Here is a 19,542-nt window from a genome sequence, read left to right as displayed (position 1 = left end):
CTTTACCGAGTTTCACTTGAAGCCTCTTGCCCAAGAGCTGCCATCATTTGTTAAGGATACTACTGATTTGCTTAACAAAATTGAAAATATCAATAAGGTGGGTCCTTTCCCCCAGACACCCTATTAGTATCATGGGATGTAATTTCTACCGTATGTTCCCCAATATAGACAGTACATTAGGTTTAACTGCGGTTGAGAAGGCCCTTGATTGTAGAACAGTTTTGCAGCCATCTATGGAATGCCTCTTGGAAGCAGTAGAAATTTGCCTTTTACACAATAACTCACAATTTGGTCAGTTTAATTTTTTGCAATGCATGGGTACTGCTATGGGCCCCAAGAACGCCTGCAGCTATGCGGATATAGCCATGGGTGAGATCGATAACCTGGCTAAAAATGGTCACGCAATCAAACCCTTGCTTTGGCTGCGCTATAGAGATGACATAGTCGACATCTGGGTGCATGGTCAGGATAAATTGCATGAATTTACGGAATACGTTAACGGGTTGTACCCTACCATTTTTAAATTAATTGTTTTTTTCTGAGCAAAATCTCAACGTATTAGACCTGACCCTGCACCTAGTTGATGGTTTCGTTCAGACAGATGTCTATTCGAAACCTACCGACAGTCCTATCTTCCCCCTACTAGTTGTCACTCTGAGCATTGCTAGTGCGCCATCCCCTATAGCGTTGCGTTGCGCCTCAAACGCAACTGTTCTAATGAGGGCTTTCTTAATCGCAGAAATTTGGAATACAATAAATATTTAGTAGATCAAGGCTATGACCCTAACCTGGTCTCTGCTAAATTTGGTCTAGTAGCTTCTCTCCCTAGGAGTGAGTTACTTGAGCCTAAGGCAATTAAGCGTAAGGTTACGCCCTTGGTTATTGACTTTAACCCTAACCTTCTGGATATCGGTAAAATTTTGCGGAACAATCTCAGCTTTTTGCATTCCTCTGCTTTCATGCAAGAAGTATTTCTAGAGGGTAGTATTATTTCAGCTTTTAGAAGGCCTAAAAACCTTAAGGATATTCTGGCGCCTTCTAAACTCAAGTGTGGTGACACGGAAGTCAATAATCAAAAGTGTGAACAAGGAATGCGATTTATGTAATAACTTTTTCGCTGAGTCAAATTTTTTTTTTTGTCAGCTCCGTAACCGGAAAGAAATACAAAATTCGCCAACATCTTTCTTGTACTTCCCGCAATACAATACATTTAGCAACTTGCCGTGAATGTAATCTCCAATATGTTGGCTCTTGTACTACAGAGTTTAAAGTACGTTTTCGTAACCATAAATCTAGTACGAAAAACAACAAAAAAACGTGAAGTAGCCAAACATTTTAATCAGTCTCCCCATAATTTGAATGATTTTGAATTCATTTGTATAGAAACAATAGTTAACGCCGCTCAAGATAGCTTAGCTTAGACAACGTGCTTCTAAATAGGGAAGCGTACTGGATGTCGCAATTGTTTACTTTAGCCCCTTATGGGTTAAATAAGCGAAAATAATATAAATCTAAAAATGCCATTTTTTTTTAAACAATATTTAATTAAATTATGTAATAGTTTATTTTTGTCTTTGTCCTTTTATTTAAAATTTTAAAGAATTGACAACTTATATAAGACCAAGCCCACAGTACTATGTAGTATTTTTTTTTGACACTGAAGAAGGCCGAAACGTTTGTCGAGAATAAATTATTAATAATGTTCAAAAGTTGGGTGTCGGTGAAATTTTTCTATTCTACATTATCTATATCTACACTGCTGGGATCCGTGGATCCTTTTGGACAGACTGGTTGTTGGCTGACAGGGACTTTTTACTCTACTTTTTATATACATCATATCATATACATCATATATCATTTAATATAAAGAAAAAAACCATTGAATTAGAAGGTGCATCTAAACTTTTGACTGGTATTGTGTAAATAGTTGCGTATAGAGGCCTATATTCTAATTCTTTTGTGTACATAGTTCAGAATTGTTTCCTGCCATGTACATTTAGGCCTGTTTGGCTATTTTTGTATGATTCGCAATATTGTAATGCATTTCTGTTTTGAATGAAGACACGTTTGTCTTTTTTTTTTTTTTTTTTAATTATTTTTTGAGCAGTGGGTATTGGCTGATTTAAATATCGGTTATTAGAAAGTGTGTGTGGATGCCAAAAATCTCTTATTGGTCTTGTCATAATATACGCGTATGCCCTGATCAAACGTCTCTTCTCTTTTTCTGTAGGTACTTCAATGAAATGTCAGCCCAAGGCCTTCGTCCTCGCACTGTGTCCAGTCCGATCCCTTACACACCCTCCCCAAGCTCCAGCAGACCCATATCACCAGGTACACACCACACACACACTTCATTCAGTCCACTCATGCCAAATCCTGACTGCTTTATAGAATATTTTACCCCATACCTATATTTGACCGCTGCTGGAGCTTTATTAAGCCCCTGAAGTGCAATTTTATCGATTCAGAAATATTGTTAAGGCTTACCAATAAAATAAAAAGCACAGTATTTCAGTACAATAGCACGTTCCCTGCTTTTATAATGATTTATGGTTACTACCGTAACCTACTATAGGCACTTCACGTTCAGTGCTGGAGCCAACAGAAGCGGGTGACGCGCTGCACCATATGTATTGTGTGCAGCGAGCGCGCAGCGGGAATTTTCTCATATAGCAAATTTGGATTTGTAAATTCCCCTTAAACATGAAATGGGTTTCCTCTGACCTAATTTTGAACCAATGAGAGTGCTAGGGATGACGTAAAGCCTTTTTTCCGGTCCAAAACAAGATGTCGGCCGAAGCCTTGGATGAAAATGTGTCGAAGGTGAGGAGATATTTTTGCATTCCCTGTCGTAATTGTTAGGGTTGCGCTCAAACTAAATTACTCCTAAAACTACACCCTTTTCTGGTTGTGACAGTACCAATTAGGACCATGTAGACCCTTTTTCTATTCTGTGCTATAACGTTAGGTGGAGGTGTGTGTGAGTGAGGGAGAGTGCGTTTTTATCAATGACTGACCAATTAATGAGGTGACAAGCTGTCAAGTACACAGCCAGCAGTGCAATGTAAATTAATTAATTACATTAATCCACACAATGTTGCAATGAATTAAGAAGAGTAACAGAGAATAAGGTACTCGGAACTGCCATTTCTGCATCAGTTGAGATTTTTTTTTTTCCAGTGCGTGAAGGTTGTTTCAAGGTCGAGCTCATCTGTGTGCCATTCATGACATTATCACCATATAGGTATGGAGTTGCTGATTACAGATATACAGGGTGTTTCAAAAAATGTGATGATATTTGAGATGTAAATATCCCAGAAACTACATTGTCTAGGCAAATGAAACTGAGCAGGCTTAATGTTGAGCGATATAAGATTTATTCCTCAAAATTTGAATGAGAAATTCAAAGGTATGTGAATTCCATGAACGATTTCACAAATGTGACCCCTCACGAATCCAGGGACACATGTCGGCCGAAACGAATCCGAGATAATCGCAAAAGAAGCATTTTTTTTTTTTTCGAAATTTGTGATTTTTGTTTTTTCCATCATGTGCAAGTTGAGATCTTGAAGAATGCAATCAGTATTTCAGATAATAGATTATTTTGTTGGAAAAGCATGCATTTTTTTGTTGCAAATTGTCTCGTTTTTGTCAGGACTGTAGCCTGCTGGGGGTGTGGGTAAATTACCATATGGGCCATTCACATGATGATTTAAAGGAACAGTCCACCGTATTTCCATAATGAAATGTGCTCTTATCTGAATTGAGACGAGCTGCTCCGTACCTCTCTGAGCTTTGCGCGACCTCCCAGTCAGTCAGACGCGCGGTCACTCCTGTTAGCAATGTAGCTAGGCTCAGTATGGCCAACGGTATTTTTTGGGGCTGTAGTTAGATGCGACCAAACTCTTCCACGTTTTTCCTGTTTACATAGGTTTATATGACCAATGACATGAAACAAAGTTCAGTTACACAAATTGAAACGTGGCGATTTTCTATGCTATGGAAAGTCCGCACTATAATGGCAGACGTACTAACACCTTCTGCGCGCTTCGACAGCGCATTGATATCTGAGCTCCGTATCAATGCGCTGCCGAAGCGCCCAGAAGGTGTTAGTACACCTGCCATTATAGTGCGGACTTTCCATAGCATAGAAAATCGCTGCGTTTCAATTTGTGTAACTGAACTTGTTTCATGTCACTGGTCATATAAACCTATGTAAACAGGAAAAACGCGGAAGAGTTTGGTCGCATCTAACTACAGCCCCAAAAATACCGTTGGCCATACTGAGCCTAGCTACATTGCTAACAGGAGTGACAGCGCGTCTGACTGACTGGGAGGTCGCGCAAAGCTCGGATAGGTACGGAGCAGCTCGTCTCAGTTCAGATAAGAGCATATTTCATTATGGAAGTACGGTGGACTGTTCCTTTAAGTCTTTTTTGTTTTGTGTTTTTTCGCGAATCAGCTGTATGATACGAGCTGAGCTCGTGGCTACTTAAGCTGCATACAGGAGTGTAATTTCACTATGGAATGAGCAAGCTAAACAGAGCGCAGAGGAGCTGAAACACCGCGAAGCAAACAGATGCACGGTATTTACATCGGAGATGACCATTTCTAGCAAAAAAAACACAACCAAAAGGAAGTGTTCTAGGACTACATTCCATCGGAGGCATTGGTGTGTGCAAGGCGCCGTTTCTCTTTCTGATGGGGTGAGTTTATTAATCTAAGGCTGTGTGGTTATTTTTGCATGTAACGGAGGGTGTTGTGGTTTGGTTACATGAAACTAGCGTTGTGTTAGTTGTGTTATCATCGTGCTATCTTTCTTACGGTGTGAGTAATTTTTCAACCACAAAACGTTAAAGTATACTTTAGGACTTATTTTTGTACTTCATAATTGTTTTGGGCATACTTTGCATGGAAGGAAAATTGACATGGTGATCTTTGTTTACATGAAAGTAGCATTGTAGCGGGTAGGGCTTTCCTTAATGTCATGCAAATGAGCACCATTATGTGCCCTCCCTACACCCGGAGTAGCTGAGATGGAAAACTTTGAGGGCGATTTTCTCCCTTTTCTGTTTTAAGAGGTATGCACTTTCAAAAGGCCACACATTCTTCAAATATTGTCAGATCTCCACATGGAAGGCATCATTGGAAAGCTTAGAAACTGTACTTTCTGAATCTGTCAATAACTCAAAACACCCCCGGGCCGACATTTGTCCCTGGATAATGTTATCTGACACAAATTTCCAATATGTGTGCCGCCTGAAACACGGCACACGTCAAGTCGGGAGTGCAGCTCCTGCCAAGCGCGCTGCAGCATGTCTTTGGTGATGGTGCGTTTTTAGAGAGTTCTCTCATAAATGCATGCTGAACAGTCTTGTTTGACTGTGTTCGAGCATCCTCTAACACACACAACACCTTTTCTTTTCCACTGAACGGCATTTCTATATCTAAAAAGATAAAAGCAAAAAACACACGATTTTGACCTGTTTCCACACATGCTGTCAAAATTTGAGGTCACTTAAACGAGAATTGGCACAGTTATTAGATTGTGAAATATCATCAGATGTTTTGAAACACCCTGTATATGGTTTGTACCTATTAAAGAAGAACCGAAGTCATTTTTAAACTTGTTTTATTTCTTAATTAACGTGTTATTACGTTTTCGGTTTTAGTAACCTTATATCGTGACTCGTATTGGCAACTAATTGCAATTAAATATTATACTTATCGGCCTATTCGGTTTTTAGCCGTGTTGAATTTAGTTCGTTTGGTCCACGGCAAGCGTCGCTTATCCGCACGATCTTCACGAGACTTTGAAACGTGAAGTGTCAGCCAGGTGTCAGTGCTGCCATTTTGAAAACTGTTTTCCAAATGAAGTATTGCACAAAAACGAGTTTAAATGACGATTACTGCCTACTTTTTTCAAACTTTCCTGATTGCTATCAAAACAAACAAAACTTCCGACTTGATTACATCAGCATTCGAAAGAGGGCGCGCGCGTCTTTTGACAACGTTGGCAGATGTTGGTTGCTTTGATTTCCGCTGTACATTTTACTTCCATCCTACAATGTCTCGCACAGGTCTCAACGAATCTCGTTTACGGCCATGGCTTTGACATATGGACTGATGTATATTACAGAGCACATTTCAACCACTCATAACTTGCTATAGCAGCGACAAAATCTCATCTCATCTCATTATCTCTAGCCGCTTTATCCTTCTACAGGGTCGCAGGCAAGCTGGAGCCTATCCCAGCTGACTACGGGCGAAAGGCGGGGTACACCCTGGACAAGTCGCCAGGTCATCACAGGGCTGACACATAGACACAGACAACCATTCGCATTCACATTCACACCTACGGTCAATTTAGAGTCACCAGTTAACCTAACCTGCATGTCTTTGGACTGTGGGGGAAACCGGAGCACCCGGAGGAAACCCACGCGGACACGGGGAGAACATGCAAACTCCGCACAGAAAGGCCCTTGCCGACCCCGGGGCTCGAACCCAGGACCTTCTTGCTGTGAGGCGACAGCGCTAACCACTACACCACCGTGCCGCCCAGCGACAAAATGGCTATCAAAAATCTCATTATCTCTAGCCGCTTTATCCTGTTCTACAGGGTCACAGGCAAGCTGGAGCCTATCCCAGCTGACTACGGGTGAAAGGCGGGGTACACCCTGGACAAGTCGCCAGGTCATCACAGGGCTGACACATAGACACAGACAACCATTCGCATTCACACCTACGGTCAATTTAGAGTCACCAGTTAACCTAACCTGCATGTCTTTGGACTGTGGGGGAAACCGGAGCACCTGGAGGAAACCCACGCGGACACGGGGAGAACATGCAAACTCCGCACAGAAAGGCCCTCGCTGGCTACGGGGCTCGAACCCGGACCTTCTTGCTGTGAGGCGACAGCGCTAACCACTACACCACCGTGCCGCCCGCGATCAAAAATGCATTCCGATATTTAATAAAATGAGAGAGAATTTTGATGATAAATTTGCCTTCAGTTCTTCTTTAAAAGAGAGAAATAATGCTGGGAAGTTTAATCTTGTTGTAATTCTTGGGGGGGAACCCCAATAGAGTTATTGCACAATTTTTAGCTACAGTGGTGCTTGAAAGTTTGTGAACCCTTTAGAATTTTCTATATTTCTACATGAATAAGGCCAAAAACAACGTCAGATTTTCACATAAGTCCTAAAAGTAGATAAAGAGAACCCAGTTAAACAAATGAGACAATAATATTAGACTTGCTCATTTATTTATTGAGGAAAATGATCCAATGTTACATATCTGAGTGGCAAAAGTATGTGAACCTTTGCTTTCGGTATCTGGTGTGACCCCCTTGTGCAGCAATAACTGCAACTAAACGTTTGCGGTAACTGTTGATCAGTCCTGCACACCGGCTTGGAGGAATTTTAGCCCGTTCCTCTGTACAGAACAGCGTCAATGTTGGTGGGTTTCCTCACATGAACTGCTCGCTTCAGGTCCTTCCACAACATTTTGATTGGATTAAAGTCAGGACTTTGACTTGGCCATTCTTTGGTAAAATGACTTGTGTGCTTCGGGTCGTTGTCTTGCTGCATGACCCACCTTCTCTTGAGATTCAGTTCATGGACAGATGTCCTGACATTTTCCTTTAGAATTCACTGGTATAATTCAGAATTCATTGTTCCATCAATGATGGCAAGCTGTCCTGGCCCAGATGCAGCAAAACAGGCCCAAACCATGATACTACCACCACCATGTTTCACAGATGGGATAAGGTTCTTATGCTGGAATGCAGTGTTTTCCTTTCTCCAAACATAACGCTTCTCATTTAAACCAAAAAGTTCTATTTTGGTCTCATCCGTCCACAAAACTTTTTTCCTATAGCCGTCTGGCTATAGGATCTTTAGCAAACTGCAGACGAGCAGCAATGTTCTTTTTGGAGAGCAGTGGCTTTCTCCTTGCAACCCTGCCATGCACACCATTGTTGTTCAGTGTTCTCCTGATGGTGGACTCATGAACATTAACATTAGCCAATGTGAGAGAGGCCTTCAGTTGCTTAGAAGTTACCCTGGGGTCCTTTGTGACCTCGCCGACTATTACACGCCTTGCTCTTGGAGTGATCTTTGTTGGTTGACCACTCCTGGGGAGGGTAACAATGGTCTTGAATTTCCTCCATTTGTACACAATCTGTCTGACTGTGGATTGGTGGAGTCCAAACTCTTTAGAGATGGTTTTGTAACCTTTTCCAGCCTGATGAGCATCAACAACGCTTTTTCTGAGGTCCTCAGAAATCTCCTTTGTTCGTGCCATGATACACTTCCACAAAGATGTGTTGTGAAGATCAGACTTTGATAGATCCCTGTTCTTTAAATAAAACAGGGTGCCCACTCACACCTGATTGTCATCCCATTGATTGAAAACACCTGACTCTAATTTCACCTTCAAATTAACTGCTAATCCTAGAGGTTCACATACTTTTGCCATTCACAGATGTGTAATATTGGATCATTTTCCTCAATAAATAATCAATCAAATATAATAATTTTCTCATTTGTTGAACTGGGTTCTCTTTATCTACTTTTAGGACTTGTGTGAAAATCTGATGCTGCTTTAGGTCATATTTATGCAGTAATATAGAAAATTCTAAAGGGTTCACAAACTTTCAAGCACCACTATATGATGCGTCATTACTTGGTGATTTTAGTAAAAATCAATAACCATCTCTGCAACTAAAATTTTTTTTTCAAAATTCCAAAAGCTGTGTTGTTCTTCGGGTGTCCCTTGAACAGAGGGCAGATTTTAAGGTGAATTGAACCTGTTTTGAAATTTTAAGGTGAAGGTGCCGTCCTACTGTATCATGGGTGAAGAGTTGTGTATCTAGAGTTAAGTTAGCTCCGCAATTAACGGATGTTCTCTGCCAGTAGGATTCAAAAATAACTCTAGTTTTCTCACACCTGTTCTGTTCGAGACCGAATCCCCACCCACTCAAGGCCTGGCTTGCACTTTCAGTTTACCATTCGTCATCATTCTTTTGTTAATGGATCATGACAAGCAAATACCTTTTTTGTGTAATAGTGCTTTATTTGTACAGGTATTTGCCTGTCTGTATTAAACACTACCCCGGACAGAAATTCAATGAAACAAAGCTCCATTTTAGACCCTGCCAAAGCTCTGTGGCCTGTTTCTGTGATGTGAACAATGTGCTGTGTTCCTCTGGCAGGGCTGTCGTATGCCAGTCACACGGTGGGCTTTACCCCTCCAGCCACACTGACCCGTGCAGGCATGTCCTACTACAACACACCAGGCCTACACGTGCATGTTGGAGCTTCACATGGCATTGCGGTGAGTCACTACCGTCGTCATTCAGCACGTCTTTCTTTCCTCTAAACATCAGGTGAAAAATTCAAATTCAATCCACATTGCTCGAAACTGGTCTGCTTGAACTCAGAATTGAATGTAGAACAACATATTTTATACAGAATTAAAATGTTTTTGTTCTTGCAATATCGCAAATCAAAAATTGAAAAAAAGGCTTAATTTTTAGAAAACTGCTGTAATATTCTGTCTGAGGATCACATGGTCCAAAATGGACCTCATTAACAAACGAGATCAAATGTGTTTTTTCTTAACTTTTTTTTTTCAAGATGTATGCATGGAAATCGGCAGGAACACAGATGGTTATATACTGAATATAAATAAAAAAAAAAAATAGTAAAATCTTATTAAATTATACAAATTAGTATTTCATTATTATTTATTATGCTAATTGGGTAACGCCGTTAAATCGGTACACTGTCGTCTTCAAAGTTTCACCAAATGGCTTTATTTGTGCAATATAAAGCTGATCGTAACTCTCATTTATACATCACAAAGAAGGCGAAATCAATGTAGATTACAAATACAGTTATAAAATATGCATAAATAAGCATTGAATGTCATTCACATCTACCATTCTGTATCAAAATAAAATAAGATTTTTTTCTAATACCCTGTTTGTGCTCTGTAGGTCTGTTTTTCTCAAAAGTAGGGCATACTAGTGTTTGTAATATTAAAGAATATAAATTATTAATATTCACAGCTTTCAAGGCGAACCCCGCGGGGGGACTGTGAGAGACACGGTCAGTAAACAAATCCAGTTAATTGAATTGAAATTGACCCTCATGTTTCTGACTTCCGGTTTTTAAAAATATCATTCCGACCACTAAGATCTCAGTATTTTTCATCAAAACAACGGCAGTTATATTCTAAAATAGTTATTTATTGACATGAATCAGTTTGAGTTGAAAAAACAAGTAGGTAAAGCTACGAAAACTCACTTCAAAGTCTCCCGTGAATCAGAACAGGATCAGGATACTCCATCCAATAGTTGAGCCATTTCGTCCAAAGCCTTTTTCATACGCACTATTGATTTTATTTAACACGCGTGACGAGATCGAGATATAAATAAGCTATAGTTTGTTTAAGGAGTGGATTAAGCACTATCGAAAACACACAGGCGAACAATCCAAAACGGCAGGCGAGCTCGTAAACGTGAAACTAGCAAAAGGTCAGGTGAGGCATAAACAGGCTAAATTGGGCAAAGACAAAAACAGAAACTGATGGCGTATTCACACCTACGTTGTTTGGTCCGGACCAAACGAACCAAATTTCCCTTGGTCCGGACCTTTTGGGTTGGTCTGAATACAAACCACCGAACTCTGGTCCGGACCAAACAAGCGGACCGAGACCGAGCTGCAGGGTTGGACTCGGTCCGGACCAAAGGAACCCTGGTGCAGATCTTTTGGAGGTGTGAAAGCAGACCGGACCTAATCCGACAGTTTTGTTTTTTTGTACCTCGGGAGCTTCCGTCGTTTGTCGAGCATTATGGGAAACAGAGTCTTGACACTCCACCGCAAAGTGCAAACACTGTTTCGGTTGTCAAGGGAACCTTACAACAGTCGTTCAGTCATTCAGACCAGTGGTAGGCTAGACTACAGAGTACAAAAAATGAGTAGGGGGCAAACGTGGGCCGAGGAAGAAACGCGTACCCTTGTGGATATATGGGCAGATGTCCACATATCTGAGCTTTTGGAGAGAACACACAAAAATGCCGACGTGTTTGCTGTATTCAGTGAGAAAATGAAGGAGAAGGGGTTCACGCGCTCCCCAGAACAATGTCGGCTAAAAGCGAAGAAACTCCGTCAGACCTACATTAAAATCAGGGACATTCTTTCAAAAAGTGGCGGTACTAGCGACTTGCGTGAAGAGCCAGAACTGTCACAACATGATGTGCGCTCATCAGCGCTATCCTCCGTAGCCGCCTTGCCCTTTGTCGTCGTCGTTGATAAATTACTTGTACAACAGCATAGTAATCGCACAATTGTGAAAACTGGAAAAAACATATAGCTTTGATGACATTAAAAAGAATAACAGCACGGAAAGCCTCCATGACTACTTTTGAACTTAACGCTTTGTGCGCGTGTCGTCTCTGACCAATAGCTGAACGACCTCAGGGCGCGTGGCTTTGTTGACAGATTTTGGTCCGCTTACTAAAATGTAGCGTGAAAGCGAACCGCACCAAAATGAAAAAATATAAACATTTGGTTCGGACCAAAGCAAGTGAACTATCGAACTATCCTGGTCTGAATACACCCTAAGAATAGGAAACAGGATCGGAAACCCAGGGAATCTACACGGGAGAATAAGGCTTGGTACTGTGCGCTGAGGTGGTGTAATACTTCGCACCGAACGTGCGTTTTCTCATATCTGGATATCATATATCTCACACTTGCCAAGGATGTCTGGCAAGTGCGAGTGTAGATTTTCTATACAATTTGGTCTAATAAAAATGATCATCGCCCCGCCCCCCACAAGCAGCCCCAGCCGAATGCGCCCGAAGTTGACGCTCGCTGATTCCCATCCTTTCCGGTCTCGTTTTCATTTTGCAAAAATGTTTCGTTTTGGCCAAATTCCATTGAGAATTCCTTCTTTTTTCGGACCAACAAATAGCTGAAACATACAATAATTGACACTGCGTGCGAAAAAGGCTTCGGACGAAATGGCATTGGATGAAACGGTCGTTGGACGAAATGACCTGTATTCATCATAATAGCAAGATTAGCAGATGGAAAATTTTGCTGAATACTTCATCAGAAACTGTGAGAGCGAGAGAACATCCCTATAAACGTTATCTGATTTGATATTGACAAGTCGGAAACCGATCAGAAGAGAGCGAGAGAGAGCCTGACCGCTTTCCCGTGACTCAGAAAGCACTGGCAGTTTCCCGACGTCATGCGAGTGGAGTTTTTACTCTGTTGTACCAACTTCAACCTGCCATTACTCCCAAAGCACCGAACAGATCTTAATAAGCTACATTTCTTTTTGTTAAGCAGAAACTATAAGCTTTTTAATGATGAATATTTTCTGTCATGGCTACTAAGAGTTAAGCAATGACCGATTTGGAAACTTAGATGAGCGTCTGCATGCACAATTTTCACAGCAGCACGGCCAGCAAGCGTCTGAAGCTTATGAGAATGAACTGCAACATCCATATAAATCCTCGTGACAAAAACAGTGCATGGTGCAGCTTGGTATGGGAAATTAAATTCCGTACTCAAGTACCCAAGCTGGGGCCTCAGGGTCATAACGTCTCTGCTTTTTGTATCGGAACAGTAATCCGCAGTAGTTGTACTATCAAAAGCAACATTGTATGTACAAGTGGATTAGGTGTAGTTTAAATTTCTCAAGATGCAGCACAGACGAGCAGGAATACTTTTGATCCCATGGCACGCTGACCTTCACAGCACTTCTTTTTATGCGTTATTTTTAACATCCTGATGAAGTTACTTTTCTCACATTCCTGCAAAAGTCTAATTAGCAAACAAGGCATGCTTGGTTCTCTCAAATTACTCTTCTGCAAAGGGAGTCCTTACTACTTTTCGTTGTTTTCCTGATGTACTCGTCTTGATCATGCAACAAGGACCTTTAAGCACATTCTGCACGACCTTTCCTTAAAGTGTTTGCTTTGAGACATTGAAAAAAAATGCTTTCCTAACTATGGGGGAGGGTATATATACCGGTTTACCTCCATCCGTCTGTATCTCCGTCCCTCCGAAACACCCTTTGTCTCAGCAACCACAAGTCATAGCTACTTGGTAACAAGCTTCAGCTTGGGGTTCTATACCATGTATACCGTTTCTTCAGATCTGTCGCACATCAACTTCCTGTTTACCAACTGAATGTATTTACGAAACGTAGCGTGGATTTACAAAATTTTCATAACAGTTTTCTTAGTAACTACAAATCGCAACTGCTTGATATTTGGTATCGAGCCCCCTGCTGGCCAAAAGGCCCGAAGGGGGATTGTCATGTCGATGTCCATCCGTCCGTCCCAGGAAGAGTGCTCACCTTCTGAAATCAACTTCTCTCACAATTTTTGGAGGAATTTCACGAAACTTGGCAGGATTCTTTGTTATATGTCTCGCATAGCTCCGGTTTCCCCCACAGTCCAAAGACATGCAGGTTAGGTTAACTGGTGACTCTAAATTGACCGTAGGTGTGAATGTGAGTGTGAATGGTTGTCTGTGTCTATGTGTCAGCCCTGTGATGACCTGGCGACTTGTCCAGGGTGTACCCCGCCTTTCGCCCGTAGTCAGCTGGGATAGGCTCCAGCTTGCCTGCGACCCTGTAGAAGGATAAAGCGGCTAGAGATGATGAGATGAGATGTCTCGCATATTGTAATTTTGTTCACTTCGGTCACATTTTACCAGCGTTACAGCCCTTGATTAACAATAATTTGACAATTTCATGAGCGTTTTCCTTCTGAAATCAACTCCTCCTTTTTGGAGGAATTTCACCAAACTTGGCAAAACGTATTATTTGTCGGTAATACGCAGATTGTTTTGTTCAATTTGGTCGCATTTTCCCAGAGTTGTGGCCCTTGATTAACAACCTTGTACTTTCACAATTTCATGAAGGTGAGCTCGCCTTCTGACATCAACTCCTCTCACAATTTTTGGAGGAACTTCTCGAAGCTTGGCAGAACACCTTGCTATATGACTGTAATGTGTATATTGCGATTTAATTTCATTTGTGAAAATTTTACCAGAGTTTTGACCCTTGATTAAATAACGTGTACTTTGACAATTTCATGAGGGTGTACGTTCTTCTGGAATCAACTCCTCTCACAATTTTTGGAGGAATTTCACCAAACTTGGCAAAAGACTTTGTTATATGACGGTTATACGCAGATTGAAATTTCGTTTAATTTGGGCAAATTTTACCAAAGTTATGCCCTTGATTATTAGCAAACTTGTACTTTGGCAATTTCATCAAGGTGCGCTTGCTTTCTGAAATCAACTTCCCTCACAATTTTTGGAGGAATTTCATGTAATTTGGCAAAAAGTTTTTATCCCCTGCTGGCTGAAAGGCCCGAAGGGGGATTGTCATGGCAAGGTCTTTCCATCCGTCCCAGGAAGGGCACTCGCCTTCTGAAATCAACTCGTCAAACAAATTTTGGAGGAATTTCAAGAAACTTGACTTGACTAGATTGATTGATTGATTGATTGATTATGTTGGTAAAACACACATTGCAATTTTGTTCAATGCAGCTGGAATTTATCAGAGTTATGGCACAATTGCCAGCGGGGTATATTGTGCTCTCGGAGCACTCTTGTCAAGTCTGTCGCACATTGACTTCCTGTTTACTGACCATGTATTTACGAAACATCTCATCTCATTATCTCTAGCCGCTTTATCCTTCTACAGGGTCGCAGGCAAGCTGGAGCCTATCCCAGCTGACTACGGGTGAAAGGCGGGGTACACCCTGGACAAGTCGCCAGGTCATCACAGGGCTGACACATAGACACAGACAACCATTCACACTCACATTCACACCTACGCTCAATTTAGAGTCACCAGTTAACCTAACCTGCATGTCTTTGGACTGTGGGGGAAACCGGAGCACCCGGAGGAAACCCACGCGGACACGGGGAGAACATGCAAACTCCACACAGAAAGGCCCTCGCCGGCCCCGGGGCTCGAACCCAGGACCTTCTTGCTGTGAGGCGACAGCGCTAACCACTACACCACCATGCCGCCTTTACGAAACATACAGGGTGGATTTTGGTGCCATTTCAAGAAGCAAAATGCTCCTTCAAAATGACAGTTTACCAGGATGCTATTTGAAATCCCTGGGGAGAGACACTGCTCTTTACTTACTTGTCTCTCATCTCATTATCTCTAGCCGCTTTATCCTGTTCTACAGGGTCGCAGGCAAGCTGGAGCCTATCCCAGCTGACTACGGGCGAAAGGCGGGGTACACCCTGGACAAGTCGCCAGGTCATCACAGGGCCTTACTTACTTGTTTCAGGGTTAATTATTTGTTGAAGTCAACATTCATAATAAGTCTCCTGTTCCTTTGATCGCTTGCGTTCTGAGCTGAGCGGGAGGTTACGCAAGTGAGCAGTAGCTCGCAGTTGATCTTGTATAAATGTCTGTCTGAAATGCACTGCTTAAGCACTTGCTTCAAGTGTTTAATTCACCTGCTCTTCTCCGACAGAGGCCGTCCCCGAGAAGAAGCAACAGTCCAGACAAGTTCAAGCGTCCAACACCGCCTCCTTCTCCCAACACGCAAGCTGGAACTCAGCCTGGACCCCCTCCTCCTCCTCCGCCCCCTGCAGCACCAGTGCAGCAGCAGCCTGCAGCACCACAGCCATAATGCATGAGCTCAGAGTGGACTCGGACCAGAGCTACTGTATTCTCGCCAAGCCAAAGGCTTCTCTATCCTATGTAAATGGAGTCAGCATCTTCCTCTTGCACTGAGAATCAAATAGGCTTCACTGTTAATCTGTGTGTTTTGTTTGTTTTTTTTTTTTTCTCTCCCCCATTTGGGGTTCGAATGCAGTTCAGTGGTCTTGTGGCATTGATTGCAACACTAAACCTGCTTCCCCCCCCCCTCCCATTAGAAGTCCTCCTCTGAAAGAAATGCAGAGAGTGTTAAAGAGGGTGAAATGAATCGATTTCCTGTTAAGTCTCCGCTTTTGGATTGATGAAGATTATTGCTCACCTGTAATGCAAAAGTACTGCAAGAGCGCTCTTATCCGCTTTGCTTAGAGAAAAGAAAAGCAGTGATTGATGGCTTTTTATTTTTTATTTTTTTACATATAAACAAGTCTTCTAAAGTAACACACTAGACACATGCAGCCAGTCAGCAGCAGCTGAGAGCTGCTTTTACGGTATAAGCACCAGATGGGTTGGTGAGAAAGTGCAGCTAATGGCTTTTAAGGGATGCAGAAGAGCAACCACGAACACTCGGTCAACTGACCAATTAGGCAGAGCTTGTTCAGTTCATTCCTGATGGTAAAACATGCCCACGTGGCAATGGGCGTTTGTTAGAACTCGGTAGACTGATAAGAGCATGCATGAAATGCAGCATGGGCTCGCTAGGGAGATAAATTTGCTTTCTAGACACATGGTTGATATATAATTTTTTTTGCTGCGAGCGTGAAAGCATTCTTATTAGCGCAAAGGGAGAGAATCGTTTACTTATATGCTGCTGTTGGTGTATTGCAGTTTGCATCCGTCTAACTGTAAACATGTACTGATGCACCATGTTTTTTTTCTTTCTTTCTTTTCTTTCTTAACATGTTCAAATGAAATGCCTTGGACTAGGCTGAAGGACAGAGGTGTGTACGTTGTTCTTGTACCCGGTTCACATCCTACCCTTAACAGCGTCTGTAAATGGTACCACTGTGAATTTTGCCCCTCGCACCCCTATAACGTGTTCTCTAATATAGATGTGTGGCTTGTTTTTTTTGGGGGGAAAAATACATCTCCCATGTACACCCTCAAGGTATAAGTCTGTCATAGAGAGAAAGTGTAAATAAACCTATCCCCTTTTTGTAAGCTTTGCAGAATATCCTGGGACAGAGATTGATTGATTTTTTTTTTTTTTTTGATGCATTTGAAATTTCTCCATATGATTTTAGTAGGTATCTGTGATCTCGTCTTCGACCTCCTCGTCTATCCGTGACCCTGATTCATAGACAGGGTACACAGCCTGTTTCACGTTACCAAATAGCATTCAGTTAGTGCAGCTTAAAGGAAGAAAAAAAAAAACAGAACAAGCAAACACAGAGCACTTACTGTCTATCATGAAGAACGCTAATTTGCAACGAATCAAAATGAAAATCAGCTCGGTGATGGAATTACTGGTACTAAGCGGTTCCGTTGTGGTTAAGGCACACGTGTTTAAATGAGGATGCGGTCTGTGGCATCGGGCCTCGGCAGTGTTACAACAGCACCACTGTTGTGTTTGTCATAACACATCAGTGTGGTGTTTAGGGGAACTGTCTCGATACAAAACCTGTTTGCAGTTCATAGATGTATTGTTTTTTTTCTTCCCCCCCCCCCCCTTATAAACAATTCCTTAAGAGACCCTGGAAACATCCAGGGATTTTTCTTTTGTTTACCTTTTTATCATTTCAGTGTAAATATTTCTTTCATTGTATGTGTAAAGGAAAAAAAAATTGTTTTACCATGAGGCGTTTTGAGTACATTTCAAGTTTGTGTTCCGATTTTACCAGATCATAAGTTTTTGCTCTTATTGGTTGCTCTTGTAATTTACTTTTAAGACTGTTGACAAATGAATGTAACGGTTGCTCATGTTTTATTGCTATCTTCAGTGGATGGAACACCTTTGAGCCTTAACTCACTGTGGTATTGCTAAATGTAAGCATTATCTAGCTTATCCCCACATCAAATAATTAAAGCCTTAATAATGTGGTCCCATTTGCCTGAGTTTGAATGGGTTCGATTTAATAACAGGTTTGTTATTACTGTACAACACTCATGGAGTGAGTTTCTGAAAGTGTTTACCAGCTGCTAGGATAAGGTAAGAACCCATGTTGTACAGTCATGGCCAACAGTTTTGAGACTGACACAAATTTTGGTTTTCATAAAGTTTGTATCGACTCTGCATTGTTATGAAGTGATCAGATGAACTACAATTAATTGCAGAGTCCTTCCTTGCCATGAAAATTAACTTAATCGCAAAACCCCCGTGTCCACTGGGTTTTAGCCGTGCCACAAAATGACATGCTAACATAATTTCTGTGCTCCTCTCGTTAGCTCAGGAGAAACTGTTAAGGAGGACAAGGCAGCTGGTATCACCCTGTCATGTGGATTGAATTAGAAGAGCAGACTGGTTGCTTTAAAAGGGAGGTGGTGCGTGAAATCATTGTCTTCTTCTGTTAACCATGGTTACCTCCGAGGAAACACGTGCAGTCATTGCTTTGCATCAAAAGACTTTACAGGCAAGGATACTGGTTGCTAGTAAGATTGCACCTAAATCAACCATTTATCGGATCATCAAGAACTTCAAGGGGAGAGGTTCAATTGCTGTGAAGAAGGCTTCAGGGCGCCCAAGAAAGTCCAGCAAGTGCCAGGACCGTCTCCTAAAGAGGATTCGGCTACGGGATCGGGTCACCACCTGTGCAGAGCTTGCTCAGGAATGGCAGCTGGTAGGCGTGAGTGCATCTGCATGCACAGTGAGGCGAAGACTTTTAGAGGATGGCCTGGTGTCAAGAAGGTGAGCAAAACAGGCACTTTTCTCTCCAAGAAAAACATCAAGGACAGATTGATATTCTGTAGGAAGTACAGGGATTGGACTGGGGTAAAGTTATTTTCTCTGATGAAGCCCCCTTCAGACTGTTTGGGACATCTGGAAAAATGATTGTCCGGAGAAGAAAAGATGAGCGCTACCACGAGTCCTGTGTCATGCCAACAGTAAAGCATCCTGAGACTATTCATGTGAGGTTGCTTCTCATCCAAGGGAGTGGGCTCACTCACAGTTTTGCCTAAGACCACTGTCACGAATAAAGAATGGTATCAAAACATCCTCCAAGATCAACTTCTTCCAGCGATCCAGGAGCAATTTGATGATGAACAATGCTTTTTCCAGCATGACTGAGCACCATGTCACAAGGCGAAAGTGATAACTCAGTGGCTCAGGGAACAAAACATTGAAATTTTGGGTCCATGGCCAGGAAACTCCCCAGATCTTAATCCCATCGAGAACCTGTGGTCAATCCCCAAAAAGTGGGTGGACAAACAAAAACCTAAGAATTGTGATAAACTATAAGCACGGATTATGCAAGAATAGGTTGCCATCAGTCAAGATTTGGCCCAGAAGCTGATATCCAGCATGTCGGGGCAAATTGCAGGAGTCTTGAAAAAGAAGGGCAAATGCTGTAAATATTGACACTTTGCATAAACTTGATGTATTTGCCAACAAAAGCCTTTGAAACTTATGAAATGCTTATAATTGTACTTCAGTATACCATAGAAACATCTGACAAAAAGATCTAAAAACACTGAAGCAGCAAACTTTGTGAAAACCAAAATTTGTCAGTCTCAAAACCTTTGGCCACGACTGTAGACAGTTGCACTTTGCATCGGAAAAAACCTTCTGCCAAATGGCCAAAAAAAAAAGTCAAATGTAAAATGAAATTTTAATTTTTAAAATCAATTATTTTCTCACTGTACAGGCATGGGATAAGGGTTTGGTTG

The 19,542-nt window shown here is 41.8% G+C and overlaps 1 protein-coding gene across 1 annotated transcript in view; it reads left to right on the top strand.

Moving 5' to 3' along the window:
- Positions 1 to 17,763, top strand: part of ccdc6b (coiled-coil domain containing 6b) — a 72,106-nt gene extending 54,343 nt beyond the window's left edge. The window contains exons 7-9 of the mRNA XM_060939573.1: positions 2,231 to 2,331; positions 9,215 to 9,336; positions 15,533 to 17,763. Of these exons, the coding sequence (XP_060795556.1) occupies positions 2,231 to 2,331; positions 9,215 to 9,336; positions 15,533 to 15,691 (382 nt within the window). The 3' untranslated portion in view covers positions 15,692 to 17,763. The remainder of the gene's footprint in view (positions 1 to 2,230; positions 2,332 to 9,214; positions 9,337 to 15,532) is intronic.
- The last annotated feature ends 1,779 nt before the right edge of the window (positions 17,764 to 19,542 follow it).

The sequence above is a fragment of the Neoarius graeffei genome, chromosome 14 (assembly GCF_027579695.1).
Source record: "Neoarius graeffei isolate fNeoGra1 chromosome 14, fNeoGra1.pri, whole genome shotgun sequence".
NCBI classification, from domain to species: Eukaryota; Metazoa; Chordata; class Actinopteri; order Siluriformes; family Ariidae; genus Neoarius; species Neoarius graeffei.
Note: the sequence above shows the minus strand (reverse complement) of the source record. Positions and strands in the feature narration are given on the sequence as shown.